The 15,609-nt window shown below is 40.6% G+C and overlaps 1 protein-coding gene across 5 annotated transcripts in view; it reads left to right on the forward strand.

Annotated features, from left to right (window-relative positions):
- MTOR (mechanistic target of rapamycin kinase) overlaps positions 1 to 15,609 on the forward strand; it is a 126,187-nt gene that overhangs the window by 21,997 nt on the left and 88,581 nt on the right. For all 5 annotated transcript variants that reach the window (XM_082414044.1, XM_082414047.1, XM_082414045.1 and 2 more), the window contains exons 15-20: positions 170 to 259; positions 381 to 473; positions 1,178 to 1,312; positions 1,546 to 1,675; positions 3,081 to 3,331; positions 15,096 to 15,182. In XM_082414044.1, the coding sequence (XP_082270170.1) occupies positions 170 to 259; positions 381 to 473; positions 1,178 to 1,312; positions 1,546 to 1,675; positions 3,081 to 3,331; positions 15,096 to 15,182 (786 nt within the window). The remainder of the gene's footprint in view (positions 1 to 169; positions 260 to 380; positions 474 to 1,177; positions 1,313 to 1,545; positions 1,676 to 3,080; positions 3,332 to 15,095; positions 15,183 to 15,609) is intronic.

The raw sequence follows: 15,609 nt of genomic DNA on the forward strand, positions 1-15,609 counted from the left end.
TGGAGAAAGGCTTAAGAATCCACATTCCAGAGGAATCCTGGATTCATAAAGCCTTAGAAGTAATTTATCTATGACTGAGATGGTCTCTTTGGTGAATTTTACTTATGTGAAGAAAAGTTTTCTAGTAGACTCTAACCAGCATTCGTTTTCTCATACCTTCTTTCCATAGGCTTTAATTTTGAAACTGAAAGATCCAGACCCTGATCCAAACCCAGGTGTGATCAATAATGTCTTGGCTACAATAGGAGAGTTGGCTCAGGTAAGGGGACAACTGCTTTTCCCATAGGATGGGAAGAATTATTTCACCTCTAATGAAGTCAAAATACTTCTTAATGTCATAATTTCTAATGCTATCTACCACTTCCTTTTTCATTTTGTAGGTTAGTGGCCTAGAAATGAGGAAATGGGTTGATGAACTTTTTATTATCATCATGGACATGCTCCAGGACTCCTCTCTGTTGGCCAAAAGACAGGTGAGTACCACTACTTCGTGTTTGAGCAGGATAGGCCCCATGAGGCCAGGGACCTCGTCTCTCTCAGTCACCTTAGTGTGCCCAGCCAGTAATGCCTAGCACGAGTAGGTACTCAGAAATATTTGTTGACTGCGTAAAAAGAAGAAAGACTTGGAGCTAGAATTAGCTGTCATCCTGACCCAGAGTCACTGTCAGTATCAGGGCTGACCAGTGCCATTTCCTCTAGACAGAAAAAAAAAAAAAAATGCAGGTCATCTATCAGAGCCCCGGCCCCTAAAGGGAAACAGAAAGTCTTGGCCTCTGGTTGTGGAGGGAAGCGGAGCTTCAGCTCACCCTCCCCCGGCCCTGGCTTCGCTTTGGTCATCGAGGTCATTAGGTGACTAGACTGAAAGTAAGAACAACCTTAATTTCCTTTTGAGTGCGGTTTCTCCTGTCAATCACCCAGGGTATAGAAGAACTATATACTTTCTGAGAAAGGCGGGACTGTTCTTTACCTTTGATCCAGTGATTGTTGTGTTGGTTTGTAGCCTTGTTTTTATGTCCCAGCTCTCAGGATTTTGGTTTATGGTTAGTGCCTTTACTGGGCATTCTTTTCTTGTAATAGCCTCTAACACTTTGTTATAACCATTTAATGAAGAGTACGGAGTATGCTTTCTTTTCTCTCTTACTGGTGCTACAAACCATGTGATCTTTTGCCTGTCCAGGTGGCTCTGTGGACCCTGGGACAGTTGGTGGCCAGCACTGGCTACGTGGTGGAGCCCTACAGGAAGTACCCCACATTGCTTGAGGTGCTGCTGAATTTCCTGAAGACTGAGCAGAACCAGGGTACACGGCGAGAGGTAGGAAACACAGCAAACTTGGTGTTTAACGACTTTGCTGGGAGAATGGAGAGACGTTTGCGGCATTCACATGCTCTGACAGTACTGATGGGACTTCCTGTTCCTCTCCATTTTGTCCCTGTAGCTGGTCGTGGGATGTGAATTGGGCATCATGGAACACGAGTATCCATGAGAGCTGTGGTAGTCAGGTGCTGTGATGAGTGTCTTCTCTTCCCCTCCCCTGTCCCACGCAGGCTATCCGTGTGTTAGGGCTCTTGGGGGCCCTGGATCCCTACAAGCACAAAGTGAACATTGGCATGATCGACCAGTCCCGGGATGCTTCTGCTGTCAGCCTGTCAGAATCCAAGTCAAGTCAGGATTCCTGTAAGTTGAGGAGAACCGTGAGTGGCTTGCCAAGTTCTTGCCTCACAAAGCCCTCACCGGCTGTGTTTAGAAAGAGCCTTGGGCTGGATAACTGTGAAATTATTGCATATTGACTCACCTTGTGACTTTTGAATGGAACGTCAGTAGTTGCCTCTTGAGTCACAGCAGGGGCGCTGCTTCCCAGTGTGTCCAGTCTTCCCGTTTGTCCAGGTTCTTTGTTAAAGGTCAACAGGCTATGTCTGTAGTCACTCTTTGGTGCTGATGAGAGAGACGTGAATTATCACCCCGTCACACTCATTCATCTGTCATTCTTTGTTAGTGCATCTTTGATGTTTTCTATTCCCATGGCACCCAAGGAGGAAGAGGGTAAAATTTATTCTCCCTGTTTTAATTGATAGGGAAATCTGATGCTAAGGCTCAGAGGGCGTGGAAAAACTAGTAGCAATCAGGATCCAGGGCTCTTTCTTCCATCAAGTGATCTAGCCTAGAGTTCCTTTATCTTTAGATAAGTAGCCTAAGAGATTGGGTAGGGCGTGGGGATGCAGGCGAGTTTTCTAGACTTAACCCAGTGTCCATCAGGGCAGGCGTATTTCTGAAAGTGTGAAAGTTCAGCAGTGGTTCTCCCATCTAGTTGAGCAAAATGTTATTTTCCCCAAATAAAATAATTCGTTTCTGAACTCTGTGGATGGGATCATACTGCTTCCAGTTTGTTCTTCTGTATATGAGAGAAGTGCGCCTGCAGTGTTAATCCTGTCAGACCCACAGCTGTTGAGCAGAGCCTGAGCCACATCCTCCAGAGTTTACTCCGTCCTCAGAAGTGGCAGTCATCCAGTCTCTTGGATGTTCTGGTTCTTAGAGTCCTTATTGTGCTGTTAAACCCCCACCCACCCCCATACCCTCCCCCACCCTCCATACCCTCCCCCGCCCCTCCCCCACCCTCCATACCCTCCTCCACCCCCAGTCCTTGAGATCCTTGTCGTTCAGGTCAGATAGTATTTGTTGTTAACTTCTCTGAATTCCCTAGGGGGACCAAGCAGCTGCTGAACAGATGTTTGCCTAATTTAATCCCCTTTACTTTCATTTGGCGGAGTAACTTTTTATTGATGGTTTCAGCTACTGAAGTTGTGAACTGGCATGGTAAGAAGCTAAATTAAACGTAGCAATTTAAAGAAAAGCCGTCATGTACTGTGTTAGGCTTTTGTAGTTTAGATAATAGACAAGCCAAAAACTGTTTGTCCTTCATGGTGAGAGCCTATTCACTGGCTCCTAATATACCTGGTATTCCCAATGGTGTTAGAGTATAGCAGGGAGAGAGATATGAATGCTAGTGACCGTCAGGAGGTTGTGCTTTGTCCAAAGTCAGAGTCATGTATAGCTCATGATCCTCACCTTTGTTTGATTCTAGCTGACTATAGCACCAGTGAGATGCTGGTCAACATGGGAAACCTGCCTCTGGACGAGTTCTACCCAGCCGTGTCCATGGTGGCCCTGATGCGCATCTTCCGAGACCAGTCCCTCTCTCACCATCACACCATGGTCGTCCAGGCCATCACCTTCATCTTCAAGTCCCTGGGGCTCAAGTGTGTGCAGTTCCTGCCCCAGGTCATGCCCACATTCCTGAATGTCATTCGGGTTTGTGACGGGGCCATCCGGGAAGTAAGTGGGTAAACCCCCAACCCTTGCTCCTCCCTGCTCCGTGCCATGCCTGCATGGAAAGTCCATCTGTGCCTCAGCTTCCTAATAATGTACTCTGCTTGCCGTTATGCCTAATGCCTTTCCTCCCCCTGAACTTCTAACACCTGAGTGTACAGGTATAATCAGTTCAGCTCAACTTCCTGTTTTATACCTCAAAATGGCTAAAAGATGAGTGGCTGGAGAGGAGGTGGGGGGACAGCATTGTTATTCTCCGTAATCTACTGTTCAGTCCAATAATCTGATGGACTATCCCACAGTGCATTTCTGGTTGCTTCGGCATGGTTAGATTTATGTCAAACGCTTAGTGGGAATACTACAGAGGTGCAGTTACAATGCTTCATAATGTCAGTTTGTCCAATTATTGTTGGTCTTAAGTTTGAGCACATGGTGAGGTTGGTATGTGTCAGATCTCTCCATTGTAAAGTTACCTTTCTTCCTTAGTCATTAAGTAATGTGTGGGGTGATACTTTGAGACTGTGTCTGTCCTATTCCCCAGCTACCTTTTACCCAATGATTTTAGCCACCATTGATGATCCTTGCTGGAATCAATTATCACGTTGGTTGCAAAGTAATGACTTTTATTTTTTTTTAATTTATTTTTGGCTGAGTTGGGTCTTCGTTGCCGCACGGGGGCTTTCTCTAGTTGCGGTGAGCGGGGGCTACTCTTTGTTGCGGTGCACGGGCTTCTCATTGCGGTGGCTTCTCTTGTTGAGGAGCACGTGCTTTAGGGGCACAGGCTTCAGTAGTTGTGGCACACGGGCTTCAGTAGTTGTGGCTCACGGGCTATAGAGCGCAGGCTCAGTAGTTGTGGCGCATGGGCTTAGTTGCTCTGCGGCATATGGGATCTTCCCGGACTAGGGCTCGAACCCGTGTCCCCTGCATTGGCAGGTGGATTCTTAACCACTGCGCCACCAGGGAAGCCTGCAAAGTAATAAATTTTTAGTTCTATCATTCCTTCTACTTTTTTTTTTTTTAATAAATTTATTTATTTTATTTATTTATTTTTGGCTGAGTTGGGTCTTTGTTGCTGCACGGGGGCTTTCTCTAGTTGCGGTGAGCAGGGGCTACTCTTTGTTGCGGTGCACGGGCTTCTCATTGCGGTGGCTTCTCTTGTTGAGGAGCACGCGCTCTAGGCGTGCGGGCCTCATTAGTTGCGGCATGCAGGCTCAGTAGTTGTGGCTCACAGGCTCTAGAGCGCAGGCTCAGTAGTTGTGGCTCACAGGCTCTAGAGCGCAGGCTCAGTAGTTGTGGCTCACAGGCTCTAGAGCGCAGGCTCAGTAGTTGCAGCTCTCAGGCTTAGTTGCTCCATGGCATGTGGGATCTTCCTGGACCAGGGCTCGAACCCGTGTCCCCTGCATTGGCAGGCAGATTCTCAACCCTTGCGCCACCAGGGAAGCCCCTCCTTCTACTTTTAATAGCTGGCATTTTTCTGTAAAGAAGAATTTCCCCCTTTCCCTCCCTCTTTCTCTCTCTTGCTCTTTCTCTTTTTTTTTTTTTCCTCTGAACCATAGAGCACGCACAGTGGTTCTGTGATTACCATACCTGTACCACTACCAACAGCGATCCTACCGAATACAGTTCAAGGTGGCTTTGCAGTTCCTACTGTTCTTAGAAAGTATTCCACAAGGTGTATGGTCAGAGTACTGCGTTTTAAAGATCCTGGAATTAATTATTTTTTCTTCTGTGATTACATATTCAATTTGATGTACATTCAGAGGAAACAGTATTTTTTTTAGAAAGTATATTTTCTAATTTTCTGCGTGGAATATACAAGTGCAGTTTATTTTTACGTAATCAACCTCATTGAATTCTTACTAATTCTAATAATTTACCTGTAAATTTTCCCAGGTTTTCACTCTAGCTAATCATATAGTCTGCAGAAAATAAAAAACAGTTTTGGCTTTTTTGTTTTGGTCGGTAAAGCAGTTGTTACTTTTCCTTACTGCTTTCCTAGGACCTTCACTGCAGTGTTGATTAGACTCTGTGATAGTGGAAATCTTTAATCTTGTTCCTGATTTTAATGGGACTAGTGTTAAGATTTCATCACTAAGTACAATGTTTGCTGTAGGTTTTTTTTTTTAATCTTTTTTGGAGTAGAGTTGCTTTACAATATTGTATTAGTTTCTACTGTACAGCAAAGTGAATCAGCTATATGTATACATATATCCCCTCTATTTTGGATTTCCTTCGCATTTAGGTCATCACAGAGCACTGAGTAGAGTTCCCTGTGCTATACAGCAGGTTCTCATTAGTTATCTATTTTATACATAGTATCAATAGTGTATATATGTCAATCCCAGTCTCCCAATACATCCCACCCCACCCCCCTTCCCCCTTGGTATCTATACGTTTGTTCTCTACTAACATCTTTATTGGAGTATAATTGCTTTACAATGTTATGTTAGTTTCTGCTGTATAACAAAGTGAATCAGCTATATGTATACATATATCCCCATATCCCCTGTCTTTTGCATCTCCCTCGCACCCTCCCTATCCCACCCCTCTAGGTGGTCACAAAGCTCCGAGCTGATCTCCCTGTGCTATGCAGCTGCTTCCCACTAGCTATCTATTTTACATTTGGTAGTGTATGTATGTCAGTGCTACTCTCTCACTTCGTCCCAGCTTACCCTTCCCCCTCCCCGTGTCCTCAAGTCCATTCTCTACGTCTGCGTCTTTATTCCTGTCCTGCCCCTAGGTTCATCAGAACCATTTTATTTTATTTTTTAGATTCCATATATATGTGTTAGCATATGGTATATTTTTTTTTTCTGTTTCTGACTTACTTCACTCTGTATGACAAGACTGTAGGTCCATGAGGGTTATAAACGTTCCCTTACAGTCTTATTTGCTAGAGTTTCTATCATGAATGGGTATTAGATTTATCAAGTGCCTTTTCTTTTTTTCAAATGCCTTTTCTTTATCTCTTGTGATGATCATTTGGTTTTTCTCTTTTAATATGTTAATATATTGAATTACATTGATATATGTTTTAATGCTGAAGCATCCTTGATATCTTGTATCAGAACCATTTTGGTTATGATATAGTTTTTTAATACATTGATTTTATATCTAATATTTAATTTAGAATTGTTGCATCTGTGTTCCTGAGTGGAATTGACCTGTAATTTTTTTTTTTTTTAAAACTATAGGTTCAAAGATCTGTTTAGCTTTTCTGTTTCTTCTTGAGACAGTTTCAGTCACATGTTTCTAAGAAATTATTCATTTTATCTAAGTGATAAACTTACTGGCATGAATTTGTTCACTATTCTTTTACATTTTTTTAAATTAATTAATTTATTTATTTATGGCTGTGTTGGGTCTTCGTTTCTGCGCGAGGGCTTTCTCTAGTTGTGGCAAGCAGGGGCTGCTCTTCATCGCGGTGCGAGGGCCTCTCACTATCGCGGCCTCTCTTGTTACGGAGCACAGGCTCCAGACGCGCAGGCTCAGTAATTGTGGCTCACGGGCTTAGTTGCTCCGCGGCATGTGGGATCTTCCCAGACCAGGGCTCGAACCCGTGTCCCCTGCATTGGCAGGCAGATTCTCAACCACTGCGCCACCAGGGAAGCCCTCTTTTACATTTTAATTTCTTGCTAGAGATTTGTCATATTTTTCTTTTTCAAAGAACCAACTTTTGCCTTTGCTTCTCTTATCTCATATCTTTGTTTCTATGTCATTAATCTGTTCTTTACTATTACTTTCCTCCTATTTTCTTTTTTCTGCTTTTTGAAAAAAATTATTGTTTGAATATTAGCTCATCAATGGGGGATCTTTCTTCTTGCCTAAATGTAATCTGTTAAGGCTGTAAATTTAACTCCAAGTATTAGTTAACTGCATTTCAAAACTTTACTGAGATGAAATTTACATACCATAAAATTTACCCTTCTTAAGTAAAATTCAGTGATTTTTAGTATATTTACAGAGTTGCAACCATCACTACAATCTAATTTTAGAAAATTCCCATCACCCCAACAGAAACCTCCTACCCATTTGCAGTCATTTTCCATTCCTATCCCAACCCTAGGCAACCACTAATCTACTTTCTGTCTCTATAGATTTGCCTTTTCTGGGCATTTCGTAGAATTGGAAGCATACGTAGTTTTTTGTGTCTGGCTTCTTTCACTTTTGAGATTCGTCCATGCTGTAACGTGTGTCAGTAGTTCATTCCTTTTTTATCGATGAATAGTAATGTAGTATTTTCATTACTGTTCAGAAATAAGTATTTTCCAATCTTTGTTATGATTTCTTTCATCATTGAGTTACTTAGAAGTGGATATTTTAATTTGCAAACATGGGATTTTAAATTTCTTTCTTGAATATCGGTTTCTAACTTAATTGCCTTGGGTTTATGATTCTTTGATGTGTGCTGAAACTGCCTTAATAGTCTAATGCTTGATTGTTTTTGGTTAATATTTCCTTTATGCTTGGGAATAGGGTGTGTTTGCTAACATTTTGCACAAGATTTTACATATGTTATTAGATTTGAACTTGCTGTGTTCAAATATTTTGTATTATTAGTATTTGTTTGCTTAATCTATCAAGTACTGAGAGAAGTGAGATAAAAATCTTTTATAATGATGGATTTATTAATTTCTCATAGTGTAGTCAATTCTGTTTTATATATTTTGGGGGTTATATTTTTAGGTGCATACACATTTTAAATTATCGTATCTTCCTGGTAAACTGAATCTTTTATCATTTTACAATGACCCTTTCTATCTTTAATAATACCTTAAAATTTATTTTGCCTTATGTTAATTTAGCTATACCAGCTGTTTTTGGAGATGTATGTCTTTTCTTATCCTTTCACTTTTTTTTTTAAAATTTATTTATTTATTTATTTATTTTTGGCTGTGTTGGGTCTTCGTTTCTGTGCGAGGGCTTTCTCTAGTTGTGGCAAGCGGGGGCCACTCTTCATCGCGGTGCGCGGGCCTCTCACTATCGCGGCCTCTCTTGTTGCGGAGCACAGGCTCCAGACGTGCAGGCTCAGTAATTGTGGCTCACGGGCCTAGTTGCTCCGTGGCATGTAGGATCTTCCCAGACCAGGGCTCGAACCTGTGTCCCCTGCATTGGCAGGCAGATTGTCAACCACTGCGCCACCAGAGAAGCCCTATCTTTTCACTTTTGACTGTCTTATGACTTTTTGCTTTAGATGGGTATTTCATAATAATATATATAATAATATAGCTAGATTATCTTTTTAATCTAATTTGAAAATCTTTGTCTTTCAATCAGTGCATTCAATCCAGTTACATTTATTGTGATTGCTGATAAATTTAGGTTGATTTCCATCATCTTACATCGTGCTTTATTTTTGTCCTACTTTGTGTATTTATTTTCTTTCTTTTCTGTCTTTTTTGGGCTTGATTCAGCTTTCATTTTCTTATCTTTTGCCCTCTACTCTTTGGCCACCTTTAATTTCATTAAACATTTTGTAATGGAATATTTTAACCATAAACAGAAAGTAGACAATTTATATCAAATTCTCATACTCATCAACAATTATTTTATCAATTTGGTTTCATCTTGTTACCCCCTACCCTCAACACACACACACACACACACACACACACACACACACACACACACTTTCTTTCTGGGGTATATTAAAGCAAATTCCAGATAACATATTATTTCACCATTCAATTTTTTTTTCCCTATATAACCACAATTATGACACCTACAAAATTAATGAAAATTCTTTAATATAATCTAATTCCAGTCCTTCTTCAGATATCCTTGTTTGTCTTAAAAATTTCTTTTTACATTGGATTATTCAGATCAGAATCCAAATAACATGGCATTTGGTTGACATGTCTAATTCTCTTTCTATATCTTCTCCCTTTTCCCTCACTGTTTTTCTTTCCGTGCCATGTGTTTGTGGAAGAAACCAGGTCATTTGTCCTACATAATCTTCCATTCTGGATTTGGCTGATTGTACCTTCAAGATGTCTTCTAAGTTTTTTTTGTAAACCAGTTAGATTTAGAGGCGTGATTAGATTCAGGTTCTATTCTTTCGGCAAGAAATACTTCATAGGTGGTAGCATATACTTCCTATTTCAACATTTAATAAGCAGATATTTTCTAAATGATCCACTTCTAGTAATGTGAAGGTTAACCAGAGGATTCAGGTGCTGTGATTCTGTGTTCACCTTCAGCCTTTCTCCCAATCATTTTATCGTTTATTGATGATTGTTTCCTAGAACCATTGTTTGAATAGCAACTGCAAAATGGCGGTTTTCTAATTCTGTTATTCCTTCTGGATTTATAAACTAGAAATCACCTATAAAGAATGCTATGTCATCAACTATTTAGTTAATTTGATGGATAGTTCGTGCAGGAAAGGCAGAATAAATACATGATTCTTTCCTTTTATTCATCAGTTTTTCAGAATAATGAATCAAGTCCCTTGCACCCTCTTAAAAGTGACCCAGGCACCCCCCTCGACCCCCTGCCATTTTTTGAAGTATCATTAACAACTCATGGGTATCTGTCCATCTATCTAGTGTTTCTATTCATTGAAGACAGTCTTCTTTCAATGATCTAATCATCCCACTCAACCTGGCTTTGTGTTCTTTTAACATTGCGCAGTAATCTTAGTCTGTGACCACTTTCTTTCTTTCTGGCAAAAAAAAGCTATTTCAGACTTACCAAGTATACTTCACTCAAGCCTAGACATAGCCGCTTGCAAGGAGCTATGGTTTCTTCAAGTGGGAGAGGAGCTTAGAGACTGCAGTTTGTGTGCTAGGGTGCTCACTGCTGCTGCCGTGCCGTCGTTTCTAGGTCTTCCCAGTGGACAGAACCAGGAATACGTAATGGTTTTTAAACGGGAAAAAGTGATACATAACTTAATACTGATATTTCCAATTCAGATTTAAGATTGAAGAGTTTTTACTTCTTTGATTTTATACTTGTATCTCTCTTCTGTTACACTGAAAAACTTGATTCCTTGGTTCTGACATCTCCGTAATTTCTTGCTTTATCTTGCAAAGTATATGTATTTTTGTATACATATAAATAGTATATGACCAGTATTAGTATTAACAATATGATTACTGAATGCAGTTCAAGGTCTTTTACAATTTGTTATTGTTTTTAGGATGTGTCTTGTTGGGGATATACACCAAAATACTGTGTTCAAAGTCACTTGAAATAATTTTTCCTTCCTCTATCATTTACTATTGCTGCTATAACAAATCACCACCAATTTAGTAACTTGAAACAACACAAATTGATTATCTTACAGCTCTTTAGGTCATAAGTCTGGCATAGATCATACTGAACTACAGTCAGGGTGCCATTAAGGCTGTGTTCCTTTCTGGAGGCTCTAGGGGGAACCCCTTTCCTTGCTTTTTCTAGCTTCTAGAGGCTGCCTGCATTCTTTGGCCTCCTTCCTCCATCTTCAAAGTCAGCAACATTGTATCTCTTTGACTCTCCTTTTTCCCTCAAATCTTTCTCTCTGAATATAACCAGGAAAGGTTCTCTGCTTTTAAGGACTCCTGTGATTAGATTGGGCCCACCGGGATAATCTCCCCATCTCAGCGTCCTGCTCCCTAATCACATCTTCGGAAGTCCCCTTTGTCATGTAAAGTAATTTATTCACAGGTTCTAGGGATTAGGACATGGACGTTTTTTGGGTACCGAAATTCTGCCTACCATACTTCCCCCCCCTAAGCTAACCAGTTTTATCAGTTTTTAAATTTATCTTTTCAGTATTTATTTTTGAAAATGTAAGGAAATATATGTCCCCCACCTTCCTTCCTCAGAAGAATAACATAGTATAAACTTTCTGAATCTTACTTTTTTCCACTTTCACAGCAGCATATCCTGGAGTTCATGCCATAGCAGTATAGTGAGAATGTCTTCATTCCTTTAGAGGCAATTGGTACTTCATTGTGTGAACATGCCATAGCTATTTGACCAGTCCCTGTTGATGACTGTGTTTTTCCAGTCTTTGATATTTAAAATAATGCTGCAATGAAAAGCTTTGTGTATACATCATTTTCACCTCTGTTTCTTCTTGTACTTAAATGGCTTCACCTTTTACATTTAGATCTTTGAGCTCTTTGGAATATGTCCCAGTGTACAGTATGAGGAATGCATCCAATTTTATCTTTTTCACCCATAAAATTTGACTTGCATACCTTATTTAACAAAGTCTAAAATTAGTCATTGTCTCCATCCTTTCCCTGAACAATATACAAAACTTAGAATGACTGATCAAAGTATTATATCTCCCTTCCTTCTTATGTTATTATCTAGTATCACTTTTTTTTAACTCCAAATTAAACGTTACTGTTATTTTATGCAGACAGTGTTTATGTTTATCCCTTTTGCCACTTCATTTCTGTCTCCCGTCTCAGAGCTTCCTCCTAGGACCATTTTCCTTCTCTCTAAGGCAAATTCTTCTGAGCATCCATCAAAGTAAATGCTCTGTTTTTGTTTATCTGAAAAAAATCTTTATTTCATCCTCTTGTAAAATCTTTATTTAGCTGAGAATACAATTCTGGGTTCTCCTTCAGCTGTACATATTATCCCACTGTTTTCTGACTTCTTTTGTTGCTGTTGAGAAATTATGATTCCTTTTTATGTAATCTCCCCTTTCTCTATGGCGGTTTCAGATCTTCTCATTTTTTTTGTTGTCCTGAAGTTTCACTATTGTAAATCTAGATATGCATTTCTCTTTCTTATCCTGATGGGGATTTGTGGGCTTTCTGAATACGATGATTCCACCCTTCTATTTTTTCCTTCCAGAATTAGATTCAACATTTAGAGCTTCTTACTCTGTCCTTAATGTCTCTTAGTTTCTTATCTGTGTTGTTCATCTTTGTCTCTCAGAGATGTATTCTGGATATGTCTTCACATCCATTTTCTATTCACTGATTCTTTAGCTATGTCTTTTTGACCTGTCATTGAGTTTTTAGTTCCTACTACATTTTATAATTTCTAAAGTTATACTAGGTTCTTTCAAACATGCCTAGTATTTTTGATAGTATCTTGTTCCTTACTCATATTTTTTTTTATTCTCTTATTCCTTTAAGCATTTTAAACAGGTTTACTTTATATTTTCTATCCAATAATTCCAATATACATAAGGTTTTTGATGAGTCTAATTCTGTTGTTTATTGTTTCTGCTGAGTCATACTCGCAGCAAGTCTGTAAGTCTGTCCTTATGTGTTTTACAATTTTGGATCATGCATCATATTCAGCTGGACTTCCCCTGGAGCGGTTAATACTGGAATATCTGCTCTGAAGTTGCATCTCTCCAGAGAGGGCTTGCATTTGCTTCTACCAGGTGGTCTAGGAGAACTTTTAGTTAGTTTCTTGGCTTAGAGTTTCTCAGGCCACACAGGTAGTTAAAATAACCCCCTAAACTCATATGAGAGTGGCCTGAAATTACAAACTCTTAGGAAGGCTTTTTTTTCCTACCTAGACCTCCCATCAAGACTCACAGATTACTTTGTCTCCTTTGCCAGTGGACAGATTTGGGGGTAGGAGGTTTCACCATTTTTTTTGATATGTAGCTTTTTGAAGGTCTGGCTTTATGTGAAAGGTTTCAGTTCTGATGATCTAATAACAACGTTTATCTTTTATGCATTACTTTTAAGCTTTTCATAGCAAGGGGATTTAGGAGGGGATCTAACCCACCATATTTTCAGGAACAAAACTACGTGTTCTTTTGAAATACTAATGTTCAGGAGGGAAAAGAGAAAAAAAGCTTGTGAAAGAATCTAAGGGAGAAGAAATGAGGTGGCTACTCGGGCCCCCTCCCTGGGGATGAGGCACCTGCCTGGGGGTATCCGTTGATCCTTATGAATCAGCCACCGGAGAGGCTGCCCCATGGACACCTCATATGAAGTGACAGCAAGGATCAGGAGGCTTTTGTCCTTTCGTCTCAGGGTTTCCCCTGACCTGCCATCCCCGATGCCCTGCTTTTCCTCCAGTTTAGATTTTTACCTTCTTTCAGGTTCTGCATAACAAAAGTTTAACTAAAAAACCATTGTATTTTAGGGTCTCCTGTCCCTTGATCTCTGTAATATACTTTCGTAGGGACCATTTCACAAAAACTGTCAGCAGTGATTCTATGAGGAGGTGCCCAGGAGATAGGTAGGGATGGCTCTACCGAGTTGAACCTGCGTGCCATGTGAGACCAGGTTCTAACCCCCTTAGAATCCACTGGTGTCCCAGTCCTTAGAAATTAGTCCAAACTCTCTTTGAGCCCAGTTCTGTGTGTCCTATCAGTCTCACCTCTTCAGGTAATGAGTTCTATAAGTCCATTACTCACTATTTGAAACATACTTTTTATTTTTCCCCAACTTACCCAAGTTTTAACATGTGGATAAGGGTGAAAATACATATGTACGAAATTATTCTTGTTAATGGAGGGCAGCAAAGGCATAGAGAGCTATAAAAATTGGGGGGGGGTGGGGAAGGGAGGTTTACACTACGATTTGCGACTTGATATTGACATGTAGCACTATCTGAGGATCATAACAAAATAAAAACTACACCCTGAAGACATCTTTAACCTGGAAAGTAGTTGGGATTTCTCTTACCTAAGCTGTCTTTATTCCCAACTTTATTTCGTGAATGGCATCTCTTAACAGTTGCAAGATACCAACCTAAATAGAATCTCCTTATCCCAGCCCTCCCTCAATTTGCTTGCTGTTTTGGTTCACAGTTTCTTTCTTTCTTTTTTTTTTTAAATTAATTTATTTTATTTATTATTTATTTTTGGCTGCACTGGGTCTTCGTTGCTGCACACGGGCTCTCTCTAGTTGCAGCGAGCGGGGGCTACTCTTCGTTGCGGTGTGCGTACTTCTCATTGTGGTGGCTTCTCTTGTTGCGGAGAATGGGCTCTAGGCTCGCGGGCTTCAGTAGTTGCGGCACGCAGGCTCAGTAGTTGTGGCTTACAGGCTCTAGAGCCCAGTCTCAGTAGTTGTGGTGCACGGGCTTAGTTGCTCCGCAGCATGTGGGATCTTCCTGGACCAGGGCTCGAACCCGTGTCCCCTGCATTGGCAGGCGGATGCTTAACCACTGCGCCGCCAGGGAAGTCCCCACAGTTTCTTAGAGACACAATTAACTAGTTAATTAAGACCTAATTAATTGAGTTAATTACTATAAGTGAACCACAATACCCATAATAGTTAGCTGTATTTATTTTAGAAAGTAAGTGGTAGTGAATTAAGACTGAATAAACAAAAGATACATCTGCAGTTAATTAAAAATTTCATGTCCATTTTTAAGTTTTCAGTGACTCCAGAAATCCTTCAATGATAGATGATGTTCATTGGGCATTTAACAGTATTTGTGTCCCTGTTCTAGTGGTTTCCAGGTATTAGCCCAGTTAACTCTTACCACAAGCCTATGAGACAAGAATTGTTATCTCCCATTTTCCCACAGAAGAGGCTGAGTGCAGAGAGATTAAATGAAGGTCACAAAGCTAGTAGGTAACAGAAACAGTTCAGAACAGCTAGTCTGGCCCCGAAGCCCCTGCTGAGCAGAAACTGCCTCACCTGGTGAGTAAAGCCACTGACATATTTTTCAGCCCTCACCACCATTACCACCGATGGTTTTAAATCTCATTCTTTGAAGCTTATTCTCAGAAGAAAGGGTGGTGCAGAAACCGATTCCATAGTTGTCTTTATTCATTAGCGTGCACTTGGGGTAAGCCTGGGAGTTCTACATCCTCCGTGGTGCCAACTTGCTGACCTCTTCTCTGTTTCAGTTTCTGTTCCAGCAGCTGGGAATGTTGGTGTCCTTTGTGAAGAGCCACATCAGGCCTTACATGGATGAAATAGTCACACTCATGAGAGTGAGTAGAAATTAATGCTTTGGCCTGTTCCTCAGTGTTTGGGTCCAGGAGCATTCAGCAGCAGGTTTGGATGATGTGGACATTTTTTTCATGGGTCATCATAGAGCCGTTATAACCTGAGGATAAAAAGTGGAGCAGGGTATCCCACTGGATTATGAAAGGGGGTGGAGGGGCTCTCGCTACAGGCTCCCAGGTACAAGAGTTCAAGGTATAAAGTCTGAGGAGAAATCCTGAAGGAATTGTTCTGCCAGAAATAAACTCGAGTTCTTTGCCTCACACACAGCAAAGCAATTTCACTTTAACATCACAATAGTGCTTTACTATTCTCACAAAAGCCCTCTTCCTTACTGCCTGTAAAACCATGGCTTTAAGAGAGGATTGGGGATTGGGCTTTCCTGGGGCCATTAAATATGATGGACTCCTGTCA

Source organism: Balaenoptera physalus (genome assembly GCF_965194825.1).
Source record: "Balaenoptera physalus genome assembly, chromosome: 1".
Lineage (NCBI taxonomy): Eukaryota > Metazoa > Chordata > Mammalia > Artiodactyla > Balaenopteridae > Balaenoptera > Balaenoptera physalus.